The sequence below is a fragment of the Euleptes europaea genome, chromosome 1, assembly GCF_029931775.1.
Source record: "Euleptes europaea isolate rEulEur1 chromosome 1, rEulEur1.hap1, whole genome shotgun sequence".
Classification (NCBI taxonomy): Eukaryota; Metazoa; Chordata; class Lepidosauria; order Squamata; family Sphaerodactylidae; genus Euleptes; species Euleptes europaea.
Window position 1 is genome coordinate 53,147,376 of NC_079312.1, and position 25,437 is coordinate 53,172,812.

The following is a 25,437-nucleotide window of genomic DNA, read 5'->3' on the forward strand; positions in this document are numbered from 1 at the left end:
TAAAGCCACATACATGAAAGATAAGAATAAAGCAGCAGGGTTTTCCAAGATCCCTTCTTCCCAAGACATTTTGAGATAGTGGAGCATTCTTGCTACACTCACACCCACAAATCCAGTGTGGATCAGAGAAGTACTACTTGCCAGGGACAGCCAATCAGGTCTTAGCCAGTGGAGGAGGAACTCGCCACTTATCTCATGGTCCTACTTATCTCATGGTCCTCGCCACTTATCTCATGGTCCTACTTGTCCCCATAATCCCCACAATTCACACTCCAGATGTCCCCTGTGCTTACATGCAAAGAGGGTGCTCCCACACAATTTGAGAACTACCACACCGTGGTATGCAGTGGTGGAAGAAATTGCTTTTAAATACGGGGGTTGGGCATATTTCAAAGCCATAGAGTTGTCTGGTACTGAGACCCTAGTGTATCTTGGCAGGATTTTTGTTTTGTTTCAGTGGGTGCCTTTACCATTTCATGAGTTCAATGCCTAGATGTTGGATTCTCATTTTCGGAGAATAACAGAACTCTGCTTAGGATTGCATTTTAAGTGGCTAACGTTGCTGTGCTCTCCAGCTATAAAACACACAGAATATATATCTCTATCTATTGGTATAAAACAGGGCCAATTCATGTGTAAGAAATGACATGAGACATGTACACAGATCATCCTATATGAGTCTGAAATTATTTTGAAACAAATGATGACTGCACTTTTACTATGAAACAAACAAAAAAGTTTGGGAAGACAGTGACTTCTGAAGATGTCGAAATGCCTTTTGGGCTTCCACCTGAAGCATACTTGAAAAGAAGCAAGCCCCTGTTTACTATTTCTAGTAAACATATTTACTCAGTCTGTATCCATCTCATACCAAATACCACTATTGGGGAAGTGCTATCTTCACGATAGCCACAGTCTGATGTCTGCCTAAAACGGACATGTACTTTCTATGCAAGCTCTTTGAATTATTATGTAGATTAGGTACAGCTATCCAGATTGCAATTTCCCTAGCAAACCTTTCAGTGTCTTCCCACCTCCACACAAGTTCTTCATGCATTTTCTTTTAATTTGGTTCATTACTTTAAAACCTTTTTTAAAATAAAAACTCATGAGACTTGGTGGCTCTGCTGTCTTGCTTTTAGTTTGAATGTGTTTCTTTTTTTCCCCCAGACTGACTCTGGCAGTTTATCACTAATAACAGTGTATGTGCCTGACCTTGCCATTCCATTTCTGGCAAGGAAGCAAAAAAACTGTCACTGGTATATATTCATGTGTCTCTTAAAGGCCGAAGAACTGCCTTCTGCAATACCTCCAGCTGCCAAGGGATTACCATCACTTCTTCCCTGCAGTTAACAGCAAGTTTCAGTCTGAGCTGCCCAACTTTCAGCAGAAGCTCGAAGCCATGTCTCATTTAGAACTGCTACCCCATAGCTCTCAATAGGGATGCCAGCCTCCAGGTGGGAACTGGGGATCCCCCGGAATTACAACTCATCTACAGAGATTAATTCCCCAGGAGAAAATGGATGCTTTGAAGGGTAGATTTATAGCATTGTACCCCACTGGGGTCCCTGTCCTCCTCAGTGTCCACCCCCAAATCTCCAAGAGTTTCCCAACCTGGAGATGGCAACCCTACCCCCCCCGTGGCCAGGGGGGACTTGGCAACCCTACCTATCATACAATTCCTCTCATTTCAATAATGTCTTATTTTAGCTACATCAGGGAATCCATTCTGCAACTATGACAGCAAGGACAAACGTTGACCATTATAATCAGACCGGGCAGCTCATTCCTGAAGTGGGGGATGTTCCTGGGGGTGGGGCTGCCTTTAGGCAACTTCCACAGCCCTTTTGCCCTGGGAACGCCCCCTTGAGTGGCGGGGGGGGGGCTGTGTCATCTTTTTTGGTGGTACAGCCTTGCTGTTTTCAATGGGGCATTTCCCCCATTTTTCTCCTTTTTTATTTTAAAAACTGCTTTTTGAGGCTCCGCAGTGGCTGGGAAGCCTCTGAGGAAGCGGCATGGCTCCACCACTCCCAGCCACTGTGAATCTACTCCCCCCTTCAGGACTGCGCTCTTAGGCTAGGTCCACACCTCCAAGTATTACTTCACCAATGTAACAGAATGCCACGGCCTGATCGCTGTTGTGAGCTAGGGGAATTGCATATTACACCTACTCTGCAGTCATTCCATTAATTACCAATTGGTTTCCGGGTTCAGTTCATCACCTACAATGTGCTTCTTGGCTTATGACCCACATAGATGCCAGACTGCCTCTCTCGTTATGTTCTCTTGAGACAGCTTTGCCCGTGTGGGAAAAACCTTCTGAAGGTGTTACCCTACAAATGAGTAAAATCAACAGCTGCTTGTACCCGTGCATTCTCTGTTGTGGTTCCCAATTGAATGTCCTCCTTGACAAGGTCAGGAAAACTCCCACAAGGTTATAGTGATTGACTGTGAAATTCTAGGTAGTCTTCATTGCATTGTTCATTTTTGTTTATTCTATATATCACATATATCATATTGTTTTGTTGCATTGTTCTCCAGTTTTGTAATCCTACTTTACTGTATGCATCATAAAGTGTTCTGGCACATTCTCTAATTTTGTAATCCATTATTTATTTGTTTGTTTGTTGTGTCTACTGTTCCATTTCTGTTGCATTGTTCTTAACCATGCAATCCATCTTCAGTCTCAGTGAGAAAAGCGGACTATAAATGAAATGAAAATAAATAAATAAATAAAAGGTCAGGATAGAGAGCTGGCAAGAACAGTATTGCATGAGAATGTACTGGTACCTGGAAATTCTTCCTTCCTAATCTCCCATTGCCTTGACCTGGATGGCCCAGGCTAGCCTGATCTCGTCAGATCTCAGAAGCTAAGCAGGGTCAACCTTGGTTAGTATTTGAATTAGGGCTGTTGAAAAAAAAATTCAGAAAAATTCGGATCTGGCAAAATTCGGCCCGTTTTTATTTGGGAAATGCCAAAGTCCGAACTCCCCCGATTCGGATCCATGGAATTTGGCACACAATTCGGAGTTTGCGAATAAATTCGGCCATTTAAAGCCATTAAAAACACATTTGTGCCTTTCCGCGGCTCCGGGGGGGCATGTTTCAGGTAGAGGTCCCAAACTTTCAGTGTAGCTTGAGGGGACCCTTCTTGAAAGACCCCCAAGTTTTGTAAAGATTGGGTCAGGGGGTCCTGAGATATGGGGCCCAGAAGGGGTCCCCCCCCAAATCGCCCATTGGAATAAAGCCATGAAAAACATATTCACAGCTTTCCACGGCTCCGGGGGGCATTTTTGGAGGTAGAGGTCCCAAACCTTCAGTGTAGCTTGAGGGGACCCTTCTTGCAAGAACCGCCAAGTTTTGTAAAGATTGGGTCAGGGGGTCCCGAGATATGGGGCCCAGAAGGGGTCCCCCCCAAAATCGCCCATTGGGAATAAAGCCATGAAAAACACATTCATAGCTTTCCACGGCTCCGGGGGGGGGGGGCATTTTTGGAGGTACAAGTACCAAACTTTCAGTGTAACTTGAGGGGACCCTTCTTGCAAGAACCCCCACGGTTTGTAAAGATTGGGTCAGGGGGTCCCGAGACAGGCGGTCCCCCCATCTGCCCATTGGAATGAATAGGAGCAGGCGACCCGTAATGTGCATCTAGAGAGCGGCAAATCCAAAGCAAAACCTCCCATTGTTTCTGGGGCAGCCAGAGAGAGACTCACCACTGACCCACATTGATCTCCAGGTGAAGGTGGCAACCAGTGAAAACAGCAACAATCACACTCACAAAGAGATCAAGCCCCCCCTACCAGGACAGGTCACCCCTCCTTTCCCTCCCCCCCATACACACAGTAGAAGCCAGTCCGTGGCTTCTAAGAGCCAAAAGTGCATTCCGCTCAAAGCGTAAGTAAACAGCGTAAGTATCATGGGTAACGTACGTATCTTTTCACTTCAACACAGCCAAAGTGGATCTTATAACGCTACTTGCGTAAGTGCGACCTGCGCATATTGTGTATCTTCCGTATTGATAGGTTTCATGCTGCTGGATTCAAATCTTCCACAGCAACAATCACACTTGCAAAGAGATCAAGCCCCCCACCAGGACAGGTAACCCCCCCCAAATCAGACTCCACAGAGGCAATCAAGCCCCCCCAGAAGAACAGCCCCCCGAACCATAAGATGCAAATTCCAAACGAAGGAGAAGAACGGGCCAGACAGAGAGAGACTCACTGACATGGGATGTACTAAAACGAATGACAGACTAGCCCATTATAAACAACAGGAGCGGCTGCATGGCCCATTGGAAACAATAGGAGCCAGCCAGAGAGAGACTCTGTTAACCCACAGTTAACTCCAGACGAAATTGGCAACCAGTGAAAACAGCAGAAAGCAGTCCCACACAGAGGCAATCAAGCCCACCACCCAGCAGAACAGGTAAACCCACCCCCTTTGGCTTCCCCCCCTCTCTCTCTCACACACACACACAGAATCTCCCACACACACACACACACACAGGAAAAAAGTTATAGAGAAAAGCCCCAAAATGGGTCATACTTTGGATGTCTTCTTCTCTTCCATCAGAAGCAGGGACTGGGAGTCAGGACTCAGGAGTACTCCAATACGATTCTAGCAGACTCATACACACAGACTCTCTCTGGCCATTTATGCACGGGAGGTTTTGCCTTGGATTTGCCGCTCTCTAGATGCACATTAAGGATCGCCTGCTCCCATTCATTCCAATGGGCAGACGGGGGGAACTGCATATCTCGAGACCCCCTGACCCCATCTTCACAAAACTTGGGGGTTCTTGCAAGAAGGGTCCCCTAAAGCTACACTGAAAGTTTGGGACCTCTACCTCCAAAAATGCCCCCCCGGAGCCGTGGAAAGCCGCGAATGTGTTTTTCATGGCTTTATTCCAATGGGTGATTTGGGGGGGTCCTTCCGGGCCCCATATCTCGGGACCCCCTGACCCAATCTTTACAAAACTTGGGGGTTCTTGCAAGAAGGGTCCCCTCAAGCTACACTGAAAGTTTGGGACCTCTACCTCCAAAAATGCCCCCCCCGGAGCTGTGGAAAGCCGCGAATGTGCACACACCCCCCCGCGGGGATCTCTCTCTCACACAAACAGACACTCCCAGTCTCTCGCATTCATCCACGACTGATTGGCCAGAAGAAGACCCAGCTTGGCCACCGATTGGCCACGGGAGAATGCTGCTTTGGGGGCGCCGAACTTGTACGATTTTATCCGGCGTCCGCCCAAACTCACTGAGTTCGGTTCGTCGTTTTGCTGCCTTTTTTGACTTTGGTTCTATCAGGGAAAATTCGGCTGTTTTTCTTGTCGGATGGAACCAAATCGACAGCCCTAATTTGAAAGGGAGACCTCCAAGGAATGCCAGGGTTGCTGTGCGGAGGAAGGAACTGGCAAACCACCTCTGTTAGTCTCTTGCCATGAAAACCCCAAAACGGGTTGCCATAAGTTGGCTGCGACTTGACGGCACTTTACACACACACACAATCTCCCATTTGTGGCAAAGGGCATTCATTGATTAGAAATGACACACTGAACATGCTGAGAGTCAACATTTGCACTCTTACTCCTCTACAGGTTTCACAGCTGAGCCTTGACTCAGATAAACTAAGAAGACTTGCTGGAAGTAACACCACCTGAATGCTTTGGTACTGAGTCAACACTAATGCCAAGATGGCAGCTCCTTCTGACTGGTAATTTGGAAGTTGCATTTGGATTCTGTTACCAAACTCTGCTTGTCAGTACACATGGCTGCAGTATGACAAAGGTAGGGTCCACATGAGATTGGATAATGTGCTGTATTGTAATAATTCACCTCCTAGTCAGGAAAAGGATTACAACGGAACAATAACCAGTGATGTGCGGATCCAGCCAGAGACAAGTGAGTTTATAAGTATCCTTACCAAGAACAAGTGTCGAGGGTGCCTGTTTTTCCCAGACACTTTCATTAGCGTTCCTTCTTTAAGAAACACCTGTGGAAAGAAACAGAGGCATATTTGGAGGACACCGTTTCCTGTGTTTAATGGTTCATTACGTGACCAGGTATACACAGTGTTCTGATTTAGTAAACAAAAGGAGGAAAAGTGCAACCACTATCAGTTGCCATAAGTGAAGTCTGTCACTGCTGAAGAAAAAGAAACCCGTGGGGCTTATTGCAAGATGACAGCTTCCATGTTGGAAGGATAGAAAATGACACTGACATGGCTGTCATAAGATGTAAGCCAGCCCTGCAGAGCACTTTCTTGAAGAAGAAACAGCATGTTCAATATTGTAACATTTTGGAAAAATCCTGGAAATTTTCTGTCTCTTTGGGACAAAGTGGATATGACATAGAGAAACTGTGATCAGGATCTCCTGTGGCTTCTTTTTCAGCATCAAAGAAACTGCATGGAACTGCTAATCCGATTGGGCAAGAAGTGCTAGGGAAAAGGTGTGCTTAACTTTTCCTTGTATTCTGTTTTCCAGATATAGATTGCTTCCACCCCTGAAGCTGCTACAAGCCCTCTGGGGAATGGGGAGGACAGGAACTGTACCTGTATTCCCCCCCCCCTTTAATTTTGTTAGTTGAACTATTTTCTTTTTCTCAGGGCAGCGATTAGATTGGAGAAATAGCACAGAAAAAGCATTAAAGGGAGCTAGTGTGGTACATCAGTAAGAATGCTGGTCTAGGATCTGGGAAACAGGTGTTCATACCCTTCTTCTGCCAGAAAGCTTGCTGAATGGGGAGGGGCTTTATAACACAGCTTCATGTCTTCATGAATAACCATGCATTGCTGCATACAGCGCTATCATTGCACTGTAACAATTGTTTTGCAACTAGGTTGGGTTGTTTGCAAGGGAAAATACAGCCACAAAGGACTTCTATGGTACAATGATTACACAGTATCCATGATGCGTTGATACAGCCTCAGCCATTCTCTTTCAGGCTAACCTGCCTCGCTGGGTTGTCACGAGGACAAAACGAGGAAAGTAGAACAACGTATGCTGCCTAGAGCTTCTTGGAGGACACAAATGTATTAGACAGATTTCCTTCCCAGTACTGCTTCCCCAAATCAGCAAAGGAATAAATGCTTAGAAATAAAATGACATTGGACGGACTGCAGGAACGGCTGATCATGGAACTTCCACATCAGCTCTAGTTTGGCTCTTTGCTTCAATAACGTAGAGCTCCATCTGTCCTGGAAAGCCCTGTGTGTTAACCATAACCAAACAACGTAAACATGTCCATATGTGAATATTAGGAGTTGAGTATCCCCCCCTCACACCTGGCAAAGCTGTGGTGCCCTAAAAATTGCATAGCAAGCAGAAAATCAATCATGGACCTTTTTCACAGGCAGGAAGAGAACAGTGATTGCTTCAGTTACTAAATTTGTACCTGTTACACAGTTAAGAAGAAGAAGAAGAAGAAGAAGAAGAAGAAGAAGAAGAAGAAGAAGAAGAAGAAGAAGAAGAAAGAGTTGGTTTTTATATGCCAACTTTTTCTACCACTTAAGGAAGAATCAAACAGTCTTACAATCACCTTCCCTTCCCCTCCCCACAACAGTCACCCTGTGAGGTAGGTGGGACTGAGAGAGCTCTAAGAGAGCTGTGACTAGCCCAAGGTCACCCAGCTGGCTTCATGTGTAGGAGTGGGGAAACCAACCCAGTTCACCAGATTAGAATCCACCGCTCATGTGGAGGAGTGGGGAATCAAGCCTGGTTCTCCAGATTAAAGTTCACCGCTCCAAACCACCGCTCCTAACCACTATACCAGGCTGGCTCTCTCTCATGGGCATAAGAATCACACTAGATTTTTAAAATTGGCAAGGTTATGATCAGAGGTGCCAAGGCTAGGGACAACTTACCCTTCCTGGCTGGAGGAGGCAGCTCTGCCCCTTGACGCTGTGCTCTATATGCACCAACTTCTGCAGATTTTCCTGGGAGGGATAAAAGATCGTTTTAACTGTTTAGTTCTCAGTTCTTAGAAGCTGATTTAACTGTCAGCGTTCGGTCCAATAGACAATAAGAAGCAGCTCATTGTCATTAATAGACTGAGCCTAACTCCCCCCGCTGCCCCCCCCCCCGCCCTGTAGATGAGCATCAGGAATGCCGGAATAACTCACACATTCAAAGTTTTAAAAGGCTCAGCATCCCAGTGCTTTAAGTAATATACACTGGATTTTAATAGGATATTTTATATTGCCTTTGAAGTCTAAGACCACTTTTTTCCTGATGGATGAGATCGGCTATTAATTTACCCAATGCATTTAAAAATAGCCATCTTCCCCACCCACCTCCTGCCACTACATAATTGCTAAAGTGACAAGGGTAACTGGAATCACCTTTTAATGTCACAGTACCACTGATGGAATTATTTGAGCGTGTTTCTTGAAAAAACAACAACAAGATTTAGGAGCAATAGATCTGTAGCCATGGTCTTAAAGGTTACGTTGTAAGTACCTCATGAAACTGTCCCTCCTTTCCAAATGCTTTGTGGAGATCAGGGAGCTCATTACCAGAGTCTGACCCTATTAACCGCCTACCTGTGCTGAACTGCTTGGACAAAATCAACGAGACCCGGCAAGCTGTGCAATTCCCAACAGTGCAGTATCTAAAATTAATCTAACAAGAGCTCTGTTCCCATTAAAGCGACAATGTTAGATGGCTCTTGGGTAGGAAAGGGATGAGTCTTATATGAATTACTCTAATTACAACTGCAGCATTGGTACAGGCAGTCTTTTGATATTCCAGGGTTGTTGTTTTCCTCCCTTCTGGCGTGGTTTTCCTGTTCCCTTGGACATTTTTAATTGGGCAGATGGCTTTCTGGGAGAGTGGGGCTGCAGCTTTGTGTGTTTGCTTTGGGAAAGTCCCTTAGAAAACAGTGGGACTTACTTCCAAGGAAACATGTGTAGGATCAGGCTATGAAAGAGAGCTGAGAAATAACATGACTGCCCATCAAGTTTTGCTTAGGGCCAACAATAAAAGGCTAAATAAATTAATATGATAAACTGATTAATTACAAATTAAACATGAGGACTGAATTTTAATGAGTCCAGCAAAAGGGCAATCCTGTACACAGCCCATCTGATATAAACCCCGCTTTGTGTAATTTCCCCCAGATTACATTTTTGGTCAATATTCCATTGAGAGAAATTGTTAGCTTCATTAAACAGAAAATTCCCTCTTGAACTGGGGGTAATAATTATTTTAATGGGCAAATTAAACAGTTCATTACTTAATAGCAAGACCTGTAATTTACTTTAAAAAACCTTTCGTTCACTTGAAAGTCATGCCAAGAATCCAAGAACCAGGCTTTGTGATAGCATTTTCCCTATCTATTTATTATATTAAAGTGGTGCTTTTACATACACCTCGTTTAGTGCCTCAAAACTCCTTAATGGGGGTTACTGCACTTTGTATTCCCAGCGATGTATTAAGAGTTTGAAAATGTTATAAAAAGCATTGCTTTAAAATGGTTGGAAAACGTCTTCACAGCTAAAGGGGCCAAACAAAGTGCGAACAGTATTTTTTATAGCGTTTTCAAACTCTTAATACATTGCTGGGAATACATAGAAAGTGTGAACAGTATTTTTTAATACATTTTCAAACTCTTAATACATTGCTGGGAATACAAGTGCAGTAACCCCCAATGTTTAGCACAGTAGTTTTGGGATTAGGGATTGGGGCAGAGGGAGAGAGAAAGTGTTTCATGGGAAACTGCCATGGGTATGAGTCTCTGTGAGAAAGGTAGACAATAAAGGAAGTAAATAAATTAAAAAGGGTTTATTCTCTTTCTCCCTAATTTGTCCTTTTTAAATAGTAAGGCTTTTTAAAGTAAGGACAGCCTGTGGTGGTCCACAGTTTTAATCTTTGATTACCATGTCAAGCTGGTGCTTCCAGGAAACCCACAAGCAGGGCATGAAGGCACAGAAATCTGCCACTGTTTGGCTTGACATTGTTCCCCTCATGACTCTTTCGGGCTGCCATGGCTTTTTTCTGCTGCAGCACTCCTTTCCTCTGCCACTGGCACTTCTGCATGCATAAGATCAGGGGTGGGGAATGTCAGGCCCGGGGCTGTTTAAGGCCCACAAAATCTTTTGGTCTGGCCCTCCGTGGATCATGGCAGATTTCTAGCTCAGAAGGATCTGGCAATCCGCCACCTCCCGCGGACAGGAATAGCCTCTATTCAAGGTAGATGTGAGTTGGTTTTGCCGAGAAAAGGAACCTTTCTCCCCCCCTTGCAGAAAAGTCGTTAGCTACAGAGCTGCTAGGACCGCCGAAGAAACTGTGTTAACCCTTTCCCACCTGGGCCATGGAGAAACATATTCCCTTTGTACTACAAGAGGACTGGGGGCGGAAGTGGTGGCAATGGAGGGGTTAAAGGAGGTAGGGCCAGAATGTACTGGGGGGGGGTTTTCCTTAGGCAGTGTGTCCTCGTTTCATCCCTGCAGAAGGAGGTAGCAGGAGCCGGCTGTAGAATCTGGCCCCGACAATGTGGAGCAGGAGCAACTTCGGCATGCAGCTGGACGACTATGCCCAGCTGGTGCAACAGACCATCCTGTGCCACCAGGTGGGCGAGTGTGCCACTGGTTGGATGCCTGCCTGCTTGCCCACGTGGAGGGGGGGTCATCTGGGACTGCTCTCTTGGGAGATGGTGTCAAACTTCTTGATGAATTCTAATTCAGCTTGGTGGATTCGAATTCTAAGGGTGTCAGATTCCTTGGCGAATTCTCATTCTACATGGATGAATATTTTAACCATCATGGCCATTGTCTATTGATAGATCTATCCTCTATGAATATTTAGTTAAAATAATGTTCTTTCATTTTCTGTGAAGATAACAGATAAGCTAATGTTATCCATATACTTCACCTATAGAATTTTCTCTTAGCTGGTTTGGATCCCTCCTAGAATCTCTATGTGCATGCAGGAGATGTGTGTGTTTCTGATTGCTGCCAATTCTCCCTCCTTCAAAAGTCTTCTAATCTCCCCCAACTACTCCCGGGGGAATCCCCATTTCCCAGAAGCGGCCATCTGGGGAGAATTTGGGGCTTCTGTGAGAAGGGGCAACCCGTAGCTATAAAAATCCTAGGCAGAATCTGAGCCAAAGTGCTGCTTTATTGAAAATCACAGATAAACAGTTTTATTTTCAGTGGCACCCTACTCATGGGTGAGAAGCCATAATGCTGAAGCAGTTTTGTTTCTATTTCATGAATCAGTTTTTCCTTTCAATGGTATATGAATATCCACAGGCTTTTCTGTGCAAGGACCCATCTGTCTTTTGTTCACAAGGAAGCAGCAGTGAAACCTGGTCAGTCAAACCTGGTCAGTCATGAATATGTTGGCCGCGCTTAGCCTTGGCACATGTTTCTGAGATATGGATTGAACCCCACAATCAGAAAGTTGCCAGCTGTGTGGAAAAGTGGGGCCTTCTTGGTTTGTTTTAAGCAGCTGTTTTGACTTTCCATCTGGACAAAGCACATGGTTTTTCATTTTTAAACAGTGGAAGTTTGTTTCCACTTCGTAGGCACATCAGGGAAAAGGTGAGACTCGTGTAACCAGACATAAGGGGGTGAATAGATCTGCCTCACAGATTCTTGGTACCCTTCTCTCCCAAAAGACCTTCATTCCTAAAAGAACAATAAAGTTCCTTGCAGAATCCCCCAACAGCATGAAAGGACAGGTGAATTAGTAGAACAGTTTCCAACATACGGTTCAACAGAAGTAGCTCAAGCCAATCTATTTTCAGTCAAAAAGTTGTATCTGGAAAATGTATGTATCGTATTGCTAAGCACTTACACTTAGTCTGAGGACCGGTATCCATATGCTCTTGTGAGAGCTGCAGCTTCTGTATTTTAGGATGCAGAAAAATTAGTGTTGCCAGGTTGCAAGCCATAGATCAGCACTTATCTATACATTTCCTGATGCAGCAAAAGCCCAGCCCTGTCATCTGCTTCTGTCTTCTGCCTGCCGTGCCACATGCCTGGAACAGCAGACGGGGGAAAGGAGTAGGATGACAGACTGGAGAAAGAACTGCTACATCAAGGAATTCAGATTCATGGTGAGGATTTCCAGGTTGCAACCTGGCAACCCTAACCTGTGAAGGTGTACCGCAAGCTGTCAGAAGTAGTTTTGGAAATCACATTTCTTCCCTCCCCTCTCCCCAAAACAACCAGCTTTTTAGAACTGCTGTAAAGGTATTGTAGGGCTCCAGGGCATATTCTCATAAGAATCTTGTTAGTACAGCATACCCAGTGGAAGTGAGCCATTGTAAAAGTATGTGCGTATTAGAGGCAAATTACATGCATGAGAAAAGTCCTAGTGGAGTTCAATGATATACCCAGAAATAAGCCTCATTTTGTTCGACAGTGAATGAATTCACATTTGAGTAAGCGTATATAGGATCAGACTTTTATGTTGTGATTCTATATACTCTTACTTAATGAACACTTTGATCTCATCTCAGGTTTCCATCTCTCTCTTTAAAAAAAACCCTTGAATATGGAATTGTGCAGAGGTTCTGAGATATCAGAAATGTGCTCCCGATAAGGGCGCACCATGGAACATCAGCACTCACCCCTTGTTGCATGCTATCATTGGCTCGGTCTGCAACTTCAGAGATAAGGAGCAAGGCAGCTGGGAAGAGAAATGATGCAGAAAGGCATAAGCAACCTTCACATAAGAAAGACTACATGTTTAGAATAACCATATATACAAAATACAAGATCAAATCCAAAACTGTTAAATAAGTCTCAGTAACATAACAGATACACTGAAGACTCAAACCTAGATTTAGAATGAAGAAGAAGGAGGTTGGTTTTTATTCCCCCACCTTTTATCTACTGAAAGGAGTCTCAAAACAGCTTACAATCGCATTCTCTTCCCCTCCCCACAACAGATACCTTTGGTAGGTAGATGGGGCTGAGAGAGTTCGGAGATAACTGTGACTAGCCCAAGGTTACCCAGCAGGCTGCATGTGGAGGAGAGGGGAAACAAACCTGGTTCACAAGATTAGAGTCTGCCACTCTTAGCCACTACGCCATGCTGGCTCTTGGGATTCTTTGTGTGCGCTTGCTTCTACGAGTTCATAGAATGCATTTGAGAACATTCTGGGTTTCAATCCTTGATTCAGCCATGCTAAGATTTATTAGGGAGGATGTATTTATACAACATATTAACTCTCCACAACTTATATGCATATAAGGCTTCAGCTTCTATGGGTTTTTCTCCCGCCAACATGGCTTCTCAGCTGGAAGCGCCAGCATACACATTAAAAATCCTTCGAACAGGATCCTACCCCACATGAAACCCTAAGGAGAAAAGTCATAGCCACATGCCCAATGTACCATACAAATTAGACCCCACACAATGAGCAGCCCTTGACCACAACAAAGGAGTATCCACAATTTCGTCAGGGCCACAATTCACAGTTCATTCCTTACTAATGACCACAGAATCACTCACGATAACATTTTCTCATTAGGAAAATGTCCAGTTTTATCAACACAGCCATTGTTCCTCCCAAGTATCCATTTTGAAATTATGAGGAATTTAAAATCAGTTAAGAAGAAGTCACCAATGAGTGAGTGGCTTCAGGCCAAAACAACATAAACTGGAATAGTAATTTATCTCTACATTAAATTGAGATCCAAGTACAATGATAAAATGTGGTTTTTCATCGAGCCATTCCTAGACAAGATGAGTCACTAGTTATTTATCATTCAAAATAAATATTATTATGCTTATTTTAAATTACCTTGTGTGTCTTCATACTCAGCAGAATCAGGACAAAGGTTATTCAAGTAATCTGTGAGAAACAATCAGATAAGTACATAGTAAATCTCACATAATCAAAGAACCCTTTTTGATCCAATCAAATGCTAAATCCACATTTCTGTAATGTCCTTAATCTCTCATGTACATAGTAATGTAAGACGAGGTGTTGGCAGGTTTTCAGCCCAGGCCCTACATGACTGAAGCCATTTCTATCTCCACTCAGGGAATGAAGTAGAACAATTTCAGAGCAAAGTTCGTTCTTAACTGGTTTATGGACTGTAACCTCTAACATTCTTTCAGATATATACTTTTATTTATTTTTCTTTCAGATTGGGATCTTCTTTGGGATTTTAGAATAAAATATGTCGTGTACAAGTTCATACTGACTTTGCATGGTCCTCAGGCTACAACAAGACGTGACACTGGGAGCTCCTTTAAAAAGATACCTTTCGGGGGAGCTCATTTCTGATTGGGACCATGGTGAAGGGGAAAATGGGATTTGAACATGCCGCCTGTGTGGCTCTCCTGATCAGACACAGTCAGAAGGAGGTACTGTTTAGCCCACTGGGAAACATACAGGTATATGGATACCTGTATGTGTTCACCAACAAGTAAAATGGCAGCTCCCCTGATCCAGTTCTGATCAGGTAAACAATGTGTGCATGTGCTGGGGGGGGGGTGGTCTAATGGAAAACTGCAAAGAGTTAGCTGGTAAATTTTGGAGTAGGCAGGGCTGAAGTGGTAAAGCATGTATGCTAAACTTGTGTTCCTCATTTGTGTGCATAAATTTACCAGATCAATAGCTATATTTACTTTTTTCTTGAATTTCACAGGCAGGAAGAGCCTCTGACGCGCTTTTCAGCCATGCTCCAAGGACAAGAACTGTAAGTCCAAGATAAAGGCTAAGATATTTTCTTAGCTCAAGAAGTAGAACCAAATGTTATGTTGAAATGTGTTTGTCAAATGAAGAAATTTGTTTTCTGCTTGTCTTCTTTCTTTGACTACTCATTTAGAAATGCACATTTTGTGTACTAATGCAGATGAGGAAACCCCCTGCCTTGCAAAAAGGTACTTCAAATTTGATGCTGTTGAGGAGAAACAGCAATCCCATAGTTAGGGTTGCCAACCTCTAGGTGATGGCTGGAGATCACCCGCTATTACAACTGATCTCCAGGTGACAGAGATCAGTTCAGCTAGAGAAAATGGCTGCTTTGGAAGGTGGACCTATAGCACAGTGGTTCCCAACCTTTTTCGAGTCGCGACCCCCTTTTACAATTGCCAAGTAACCTGCGACCCCCGCCACATTTGCATAAAGCCATAAAATGACATTTTCAATAGGAGAGTCTAGTAAATGGCTTCAGGCGGGATTGCTCACTTGGCTCGCCAGACGGAGGGGAGAAGGACGCCTATTGTACGAAGATGCTTCCAGCACTGGCAGCAGCAGGTGCGACGGGTCCTTCCCCTCTCTTGCCACTCCCGCAGCCACTCAATCTCCGCACCACACCCCATCACTCATCGCCCGGATCCCTCCCAGCGCTGAGCTTGCGCTCAGGCAAGCAACGCTTTCCGGCACCCGCCCCCTCCTCCCTCGTGGCACATATACATAATGCCTCCCAGTCAACCGAAGCAGGTCTCTTCTGGCATCGCTGTGGCACGCCAGGCGCCTCCCGCTCCCCCCCCCCGCTCGCACCACCTGCTGCCAAGAAGGCTCCCTTCCCCTCTCCGGGGCCTGAGGTGACAAAGCGAAGCTAATAAGGCGACTGCCCGCGCCTCTTTTCGCCACCCCCAGTGGTACTAAGAAGACGGGAAAGCAGCGACAATCCCCGTCCTTCGGAGAGGCCTCCCCAGGCCCAGACACCTGCTCCCAATTTGGCCCAAGGAGCTGGTGGAACAAAATTCCACCGCACAGGCATGCTTGGCGCCTGTGAGGACCGGCGCTTCCTCCTCCGGCCGCGTGCCACTCCCCGCTCCACGCCCACCCAGCTTGAGGCTGAGAGTCCTCAGGGCGCTCCACCAGCCCAGCCTCAGCGCCTAGGCTGCATTTGCGGCGGCGCAGAGGAGGGAGGCAGGCTGGCAGGCAGGCTGGGAGACCCGAAGCCCTGTCGGCACGAGGTAGCGCGGGTATCTCAAAGACGCCGCCGACGCCCTCCCACAAACCCCGCTGCCACCACACACAGGTCTCTTCCCACCCGAATACATAAATAGTAATAAATCTCTTTCCCCCCCTCCCGCTCGGCCTCCCTCGGAAGGTAGGGTGGGCCACGAGCCGCAGCCCTGCGAAGGGGGGAGGGGGCATGCGGCCGGAGAAGGAAGCGCCGGCTCTCACAGGCGCCAAGTGTGCCTGTGCGGCGGGGCTTTTGTTCAGCCAGCTCCTTGGGCCGAAGTGGGAGCAGGTGTCTGGGCCGGGGGAAGCATTGTCTAAGATTGACGGTGGCTTTCCAGGGTCTCAGGAAGAGGTCTTTCCCATCACCTACTTGCCTGGTCCCTTTAAGTGGCGACGACCCCCCAGAAAACACTTCACAACCCCCTTGGGGGTCGCGACCCACAGGTTGGGAACCACTGCTATAGCATTATACCTCATTGAAGTCCCTCCCCTGCCAAACCCTGCCTTCCTCAGGCCCCACCCCCAAAATCTCCAGGTATTTCCCAACCCGGAGCTGGCAACCCTACACATGGTCCTTGTACATCCTGCTCCTGCACACCAACATGAAGGTGTGATGTTGTTCAAGAACTCATACAACAGGATTTTAGCTTTGCAGATTTTGTTTAGTGCGCATTAAAAATTTGGGATTTTTTTTTTTTTAAAAAAAACCCAGAATCCTGGACTGCTTAATCTGATAAAACAGGCACTTTCACACAGCCCAAATAATGCACTTTCAATGCACTTTCAATGCACTTTGAAGGTGGATTTTACTGTGTGAACTGGCAAAATCCACTTGCAAACGATCGTTCAGGTGCACTGAACTGGACTGAAAGTGCATTATTTGGGTTGTGTGAAAGTGCCCATAATACTTTTGTCCACTAACTCTTTTCCTGAATTAATTCTGTCCTAATTCAGTTCCATTTGGAGTAGAAACTGCTATGATGAATTAAATATAGATAAACAGAAAGTGGTTTCCAACAGAGTTATTCTTAACCAGGGGGGTGGGGGGAGGGAATTCCACATCGACACTAGGCTCAATGTAGGCTGTTATAAACTAATTTGAATCGGCTGATGAGGAAATCTGTTATTTTTGGACCTCTTCAGACAAAGGGAAGAAGTGTTGCAACAACCAATCTGCAACGTCTGGTTGGGCTACACACAAAAACGGTCTCTAGTGGCTTGCATAGCCCTTCCTGATGATTCACTGCTGTTTACAGTAATCCCCCACCCCAAATGTGTGTGGCAAGTCACAACCATTGCAGCTGTGGTTCTTTGGCAGGTCATCCTAAATCTATCTTGCAATACATTTTATTCTTTTTGTTTAGCAATGTAAATAAAAGCAACAATATTGAGAAATATGAAGCTCTGTTATGAGATGCAGTGGTCTTTTAAGGAGGGGCGGGTCATCTTAGCACCTCTTAGGAAACAATAGTCTTCCTACTGGGAAAATGAGATTTAAGGCAAGGACGCTGGCTGCCATCCACTAGCAACATATGCTTGACATAAATGGGACCTAAGCATGAATTGCAACTTGTGAAATAAAAAATATGTTCACTCAATGTCAGAGTTCAACAAACTTGCTGGAAATGAGCAAAGATAAGTACTTTCCTAGATTAGGGATGGCTAAGCTCTGTATTCAAAGGGACCACTCTATTTTGTGAAAATAGGTCCAGGGGAGCAAGGAACTATTTCGAACAGAACAACATATTTCCATATTAAAGCTGGTGCCATCTAGCAGGCAAGCGCTTTCCAGTTATGGAGCACAGACATATTTGTTAGAACATTATACTGCTATAATGATATTCTGCTGCCAATTTAAAAACAATTAAAGCCTTCTGTGGTAAGAAATGGCTGCTGTGGGGACCATCTCAGGAAAATCGGCAGGATTCGGCTAACGTGCCTCTTCTCGAGGGAGGATACAGCTGACTTTTTACATCTCCCCCTTCCCATTAAGCATCTATGCCACTTGCTTTTTTCTTTTGGGTGTGCAGAAATATTTTAAAGTATTTTTTTCAGTTGAGGACTTCTGGGGAGAGACTGATGTCTCATTTCATTCTACGGGACTTATTCCCAGGTAATTCGTGTATCATCTGTGTTTAATTTACAGTGCACTTCAGCATTCTGGCTAGGTCCCTTGACTGAGGAGTCATTCTGACTTATTCTTTTTTTTTTTTTGCACCGTATCCTATTGCAGTATGCACAGGGTAAATAGGGTTGCCAACCTCCAGGTACTAGCTGGAGATCTCCTGCTATTACCACTGATCTCCAGCCGATAGAGATAAGTTCCCCTGGAGAAAATGGCCGCTTTGGCAATTGGACTCTATGGCATTGAAGTCCCTCCCCTCCCCAACCCCACCCTCCTCAGGCTCCACCACAAAAACCTCCCGCCGATGGCAAAGAGGAGTGGGGATCAAACCTGTTTCTCCAGATTAGAGTCCACCGCTCCTAACCTCTACAACATTCGGGCTCTCCAATAGATATAAATTTTTCCTCTTCTCTACCTCCATTTTCACCTCTCCCTCTATTCTTTCTTCCACCCCCACTCTGCATGTTTTGTTCTCTATTCTACTTCATAAAAAGGAACTTTAAAAAGACAAAATAGTAATTGTACCACTCATATAACGCATGATACATTGGGATATAACGTAAACACAGTCTGACAGTTAAGACCAATCATTTAGGTGAAACACAAACTAGGCTAATGAAGGTGCTATTTGTCATGAGGACAGAAGGTTTCAGTCTTGCTAACCTGTGAGAAGCACATGGTATTGGAATATGCGCTGCACCACTTTCAGAAGCTGATGTTTCACATTCAAGGGACTGCTGTCATGAACCTGCTGTTCTCAAGAGAAGGGGGAAAAAGTGTGAAGGGAGAGGTCAGAATCCATAATCAGTTGATAAAAAGCCATTTAGCCCCAAATGTCTCACAGTATGTATCTCCAAAAAGCTGCCATAAAATGCATGTAAAGGACACTTTGGAAAGATGGACCTATCAATGCAATCCTCTTTGGTGGCAAGAGCTGTCAGTTCTGCAATTCTAAACAGATCAACTCAGAATCCCATTCAAGTCTACTCCCTGGGGCTTGCTCTTAGGGAAGCACTGTTAGGATTTTACAATGTGTGTAGCCTGCTGATTGGAAAACATCCCTGTATGTTACACATCTACTGAACGACTCTCCCTCTTTTTTCTGACCTTGAATGCCAGCCTGAACACCTAAGCAGCAAAATAATGGCCAGGTCCAATTAATGACTTCATTAATTTTTCAGTTCTGATGAGTTATAATAATTATATCAACTAACAGAGCATTTGTAGTTTGTGTGTGTGTGTTAAGTGCTGTCAAATCACTTCTGACTCATAGTGACCCTATGAATCAATGTCCTCTAAAACGTCCCATTGTTAACAGCCTTGTTCAGGTTCAATACAAATGGAAATATTTTTGAGTTCTGTCCCTCACAGTTGCCTGGTTGACTAATAAGAAGATATAGTATCCATAGGTTCTCCCACTTACTCCTTCCCCAATCTTCTTGTTCTTCCCAAGCTGTGATGTGATATACATGCAGCCCTGACTGTGACAGATGATGGAGAAAGAGGGGGTGACAAAGAGCACAAATGTGAGACTTCATCGCATGTTTTATTGGTAGCTTCAACGCAAATCCTGGAAACCCATTCCCTTATGACATTTTATATATGACTACATGTATAAAGTATCTCTGTGGATCAGCAGGAGGGCTTGCAAGGATTATCTCTGGGACCCTTTGAACTTAGGAAAACAGCCACTTTTCCCTGATGGAGATGCTACAACAACATGGGAGGTCATCCTTTGCAACACTCCAGGACAGGAGCATAAGCCTGTGGACCAAACTTATTTATACAGCAAGGTCTGCATTCCTATTGAGTCCCCAGTACTATGATGCTCCATGCTCTCTTATTCAGGCAAAGCTATGTCAAGGCATGGAAGACAGGCATGCCAGCACATAATTCCTCCAAGCAGCAGCCTTTACAGTTGTGTGCCTAACAATAGGGCACTAAAGAAGAAGAAAAAACCACACACAAAGTACAAAGGTCTGTGCACTTGGAGGACTCTACATGTATGCAGAAAAATATTTACTTTGGTAATTAAAAAAATACCTCCACTCCATTCCAAACAGTTTGATGAGGTGGGGGTATGCTCTAGGAGACATGGTTAGACCTCACCAAGAGTACTGTGTTCAATTTTGGGCACCGCAATTTAAGAAAGATGTAGACAAGCTGGAACGTGTCCAGAGGAGGGCAACAAAGATGGTGAGGGGGCTGAAGACCAAGTCCTATGATGAAAGGTTGAAGGAGCTGGGTATGTTTAGCCTGAAGAGGAGAAGACTGAGAGGGGACATGATAACCATCTTCAAGTACTTGAAGGACTGTCATATAGAGGAGAGTGCCGAGTTGTTTTCTGTTGCCCCAGAGGGTCAGACCAGAACCAACGGGTTGAAATTAAATCAAAAGAGTTTCCATCTAGGCATTAGGAAGAATTTTCTAAGAGTTAGAGTGGTTCCTCAGTGGAACAGGCTTCCTTGGGAGGTGGTAAGCTCTCCTTCCCTGGAGGTTTTTAAGAAGAGGTTACATGGCCATCTGTCAGCAATGCTGATTCTATGACCTTAAGTAGATGATGAGAGGGAGGGGATCTTGGACATCTTCTGGGCATGGAGTAGAGGTCACTGGGGGTGTGAGGGGAGGTAGCTGTGAATTTCCTGCATTGTACAGGGGGTTGGACTAGATGACCCTGGTGGTCCCTTCCAACTCTATGATTCTATGAATGTTAAGGGCAGTTTAATGCCAACGAGAGAGCGAGCGAGAGTGAGAGAGAGAGCAAGAGAGAGAGAGAGGGGGGCTGTTGGGGAAATTGGCCTACTCAAGCCCCTAAGACTTACTGGGTTGGATCAAACCTAGGGTTGCCAGCTCTGGGTTGAGAAATACCTGGAGATGTTGGGGGTGGAGTATGAGGAGGGTGGGGTGTGGGGAGGGAAGGGACTTCAATGGGGTATAATGCCATAGAGTCCACCTTCCAAAGCGGCCATTTTTCCAGGTGTACTGATCTCTGTCATCTGGAGATCAGTTGTAATCCATCCACCACCTGGAAGTTGGCAACCTTCTAACCAGTTTTTCTGCTGGTGCTGAAAAAAAAAGCTATACTGGGGAGCATGGACAAAACCCATGGGATGGGGTCCGTAGTAAGCAGTAAAGAATGAGTGAAAAAACTGGCTGAGTGAAAAAACTCCCACATTTTTTTGGAAGGGGAGATGTGTCATTTGCCAGAAATTTGCCAATGATTTATTTCTTACCCCCTGCAATTCCTCATGATGGACCTCCATCTTGTAGGGACTGTGATGGGTGCCATTTCCTACTTTGGGCTGGACTTAGAGATGTAAAATTTCTGGAAATTTAAAAGGCACAGGGAAAAAAATTCCCCAGGAAAAGAACACAGAAAGTTTTGGGGAAATCCAAATATACGCAATACTTACTGTCCTATAAAGCCTAAATTAATGTTGCTGTTTAAACAACATAAAACGAACCAACACAAAATGAATCTACAAACAAAACTGCAAATATACCCAGTACTTGAGAGAAAACTCCAAGCGGATGCACCCTTTGGTACCTTAGCTCATGTCCCTTAATTTTTGCTATCTCGTTAGAGAGAGCTCAGTTCTCAATGAAAGTTTCAGACCTTTCCTTTGAGGCTTTGGTACAGTTTCTGCCCCACTACCTGCTGATCTTTTTTTTTTTTTTCATTCAGCAAGGTAGGACAATAAGTTACTTGTTACTCAATCTATGCTATACATGTCACAGAGGTTTGAAGGAGAGTTGAAGAGGCAAACCACAAGAGAAGAGTCAGGACAAACGGTGAACAGAAGGAATGCAATGAAAGCCCTGCATGCTCCCCTCAAGAAGGTTAGGTATCCTTCTAGGTGCAGAAATTCATTTTCCATTTAAGAACTGTATATGTCTACAGCATGCCCACCTTGTCTTTAAAAGCATTTCACTCATTCTAAAACAGAAAATATTTCATATGAGCTTTTTTTCAGTACTCCCCAAAATTTCCAATTTTTCTGTTGGGGAAAAGGACTTGGGGAAAAACAGAGAAAAAAGCCATGTTTCTCCCCCACCCCACAATTTTTTTCCAGGTCCTCACCTTTAACTTGACTTGCAGCACATCTCCCAAAATGCATACGGACATATATGATGCATAACATGTAGATCCCTTTAACCATCTCTAGGGTATTGTTTGCATATTTTCAGCATAGGCATGCTAATCCACACAAATAACCCACAGCTCATGTCAAAGCCAAGAACTTCTCCAGGAGAACTTCACATTCACCCTGTACACAAGTCCATCAAGGAAGCATCCTTCATTTTGAGCTTATGACTTCCAAGGAAATTGCAGGGGCCTGATGCATGCTTAGAAGCTTATCACAGCACAAACAGGGAAAACAGGTGCGGCGTCATGACTGTTTGACACATCTGGTGAGACATGACCCAGTGATCTCCATAGTGTTCCAGTCCACTGTGACCCGCTGAAAAATAGCACTAAGCCACTCTCCTTAGGAAACGCAGGCAAGCACCACAGAGGTAGCTGCCGAGCAGGAAGCAGGCTGTTTCTTTTCCCCTTTGAATACATAATTTTTGGCAGCAGCCAGAGACTCATTAGCAAAGGAAAAGTGTCGAATTCTCCCACAGACGCACATACACGGTAGCTCCAAATATAACCAGCAACATGGAAAAATACACACAGACTCGGCAGAGGAACAAATTGGCTCGCCTCTTTTCAGTTCAGGCCGTTCAAAACATTTTGTCACAGAGTTGGGTCAGGGGGTGAGGGGAGCTGAGCCAGTTATCGCTGGTACTGATGTCAAACGGCATCTTTAATTGTTACTGATTATGGCGGGGGAGGCGTAGACAGGCAGAGGCTCAGCACCTTAGACTGCTTTCACGCAGAAAGCACCTTTCAGCTGCTCTCGTGCTATTTATTTTATGTCTGAAATTTGCTACTTCATGTAGAATCGGGAAGAGAAACCGAGTGGACATTCTTGCCAGCACAGGTTTTACATCTGTGTTAAAAGGTAAAGGTAAAGGTCCCCTGTGCAAGCACCGGGTCATTCCTGACCCATGGGGAGACGTCACATCCCGACGTTTTCTAGGCAGACTTTTGTTTGCGGGGTGGTTTGCCAGTGCCTTCCCCAGTCATCTTCCCTTTACCCCCAGCAAGCTGGGTACTCATTTCACCAACCTCGGAAGGATGGAAGGCTGAGTCAACCTTGAGCCGGCTACCTGAAACCGACTTCTGTCAGGATCGAACTCAGGTCGTGAGCAGAGCTTTTGACTGCAGTACTGCAGCTTAACACTCTGCGCCACGGGGCTCCTGTGTAACATCTGTGTTGTAACATCTGTGTTACAAATCCATTTAATCCTCATAAGAAAAACAACAACAACAACAACAACAACAAGGACCCTTAAGCAGTATTCTCTTCATAACAAAAATAGCAACTGGCCTCCCCAGAGCTCCAGTGTCACGGATTTCAGGGCTGGAACCTCATGCCCTGAGTCCCAATTCACATATTATATAGTACACAGAATAGGTCAGGAATCCTCACCCTGTATCCTGCGTAACAGTCATAAGTGATTTGCACAGTCTCAGTTCTCATGTATAGGGTTGCCAACCTCCAGGTATTAGCTGGAGATCTCCTGCTATTACAACTGAATCTCTAGCCGATAGAGATCGGTTCACCTGGAGAAAATGGCCACTTTGGCAACTGGACTCTATGGCATTGAAGTCCCTCCCCTCCAAACCCCGCCCTCCTCAGGCTCTGCCCCCAAAACTTCCCGCTGGTGGCAAAGAGGGACCTGGCAACCCTACTCCTACATGAGGTACCTGTTTTGGATTGTGAGTGTGGCACACATGGAAAAGGGGCTTCAGCCTTCCTGCCTCATGCTGGTTTCCTGGATTTTCAGTGGTCCCAAGCGTGTGCTATTTGGCTCATTGGAGAAACCCTTGTGTACCCCTGTAGGATTCCCAACAGCCTCCTCTCATCATTTCAGGCCAGGGAAAAGGTTGGTGGGAAGGGGGGAGAAGAGTTTGAGAACCTGCACGTCACATACTATTGTTACGCAGACTACAAGTTGGGGACCCCATACCCAACTTTGGTACTCTGTAATATGTGAATCCCAGTTTACAGGGAGCTACCTAAGTGTGTTCTTACTTCAGAGTTCCCTTCAGATACAGAAGGGAACTGGAACAGGCAGCATCAGGCCTTTCAATTGGCAGTCTGCATGGCTTCCAGATCAACAGAATACTGCAGTTCATATCCCCTCTCTATCTCCAGATCCAGCTGGCCTGCAGAACTAGACCCTAACTGACCTCAGACACACTGTATTGAAGAAACGCCCTACAGATCAGGTTTGGACTGATGATGGTCCCAGCTTAGACCTGTCAACCTGATCTTCCCTTGCATCCAGGTTCCCAGATCACACAGCCAAAGGCTCACAATGGCCACATGGCATATGGAAGATTCTTAACAACCTGCAACAACCCAGGCTGCCATGTCTCTAATGGGATGGTGATGTCCCAGCCTGCTGCCCCGTGGGGTACCTAAATTCCATCTAATTTTCAACGCTTGTTAAAAACAAGTAAACAAACCAAACATCCAGTCTGTTTGCATGAAGGTTGTGTTCTCCTTGCCTTACCTCCAGGTGGGGCCTAGAGATCTCTACAGGCCATAGAGTTCCCCTGGACAAAATGGCTGCTTTGGAGGGTAGACTCTATGGCACTGAGGTCCCTTACTGCCCCCAACCTGCCCTCTCTAGATACTATCCCCAAAATCTCCAGGAATTTCCCAACCCAGAGTTGGCAACCCCGTGAGATCTCCAACTTGTACAGCTTTTCTTGTCATTAGAGTTGTAGTGAAGAGGAAAGCAACATCTGCTGTGTTTCTTCATTCTGCAACTACCATAAAGGCACAGGAGGTGTGGTCAGGAATGAGAGCAGCAACCCTAGTTTGCACTCCTAGTTTTAAAAAGCGTCAACAGTAGAGCCTGTTTCAAAATGGGAGAGATTACCCTCTCTACCTTTAAATGCAGCTAATATTTATATTTATTTCTATTTGGATACAGTTTTGAGTGAAGAGAAGGATTTGCAGGAGGCTTCTGACCACAGATTTATGGCTCAAATAAAAATCCCATTAACTCCAATTGTAGTCGAACTGAGGGTCAACGCACAAGGCTGATAAAAAGCATTAAGCTGCAACTTTCATCCCTTACTTAATATTAGGGGCCATGATGTTCCTGTGAAATACTTTCTGACCCTGCTTCCTGGAGCATTGCAGGGGAGATGGAAAAGGGCAGAGCAAGAACCATTGATCTGAAACTCACCAAAGGCAACTTGAGAACAGCTCTCCTGATTTATGGGCCAAACAACTTGAGCTGAATTAAGGCAAGGCTCTCAATTACTCCCAAGGGAGCTGAGCATATCCAACAGCCGACCATAAACTC

The 25,437-nt window shown here is 45.2% G+C and overlaps 1 protein-coding gene across 4 annotated transcripts in view; it reads right to left on the reverse strand.

Moving 5' to 3' along the window:
• FGD5 (FYVE, RhoGEF and PH domain containing 5) overlaps window positions 1–25,437 on the reverse strand; it is a 177,047-nt gene that overhangs the window by 27,485 nt on the left and 124,125 nt on the right. For all 4 annotated transcript variants that reach the window (XM_056859429.1, XM_056859413.1, XM_056859421.1 and 1 more), the window contains exons 8-12: window positions 18,667–18,754; window positions 13,755–13,805; window positions 12,576–12,634; window positions 7,864–7,935; window positions 5,923–5,991 (exon numbers count right to left, since the gene is read on the reverse strand). In XM_056859429.1, coding sequence (XP_056715407.1) covers window positions 5,923–5,991; window positions 7,864–7,935; window positions 12,576–12,634; window positions 13,755–13,805; window positions 18,667–18,754 — 339 coding nt within the window. The remainder of the gene's footprint in view (window positions 1–5,922; window positions 5,992–7,863; window positions 7,936–12,575; window positions 12,635–13,754; window positions 13,806–18,666; window positions 18,755–25,437) is intronic.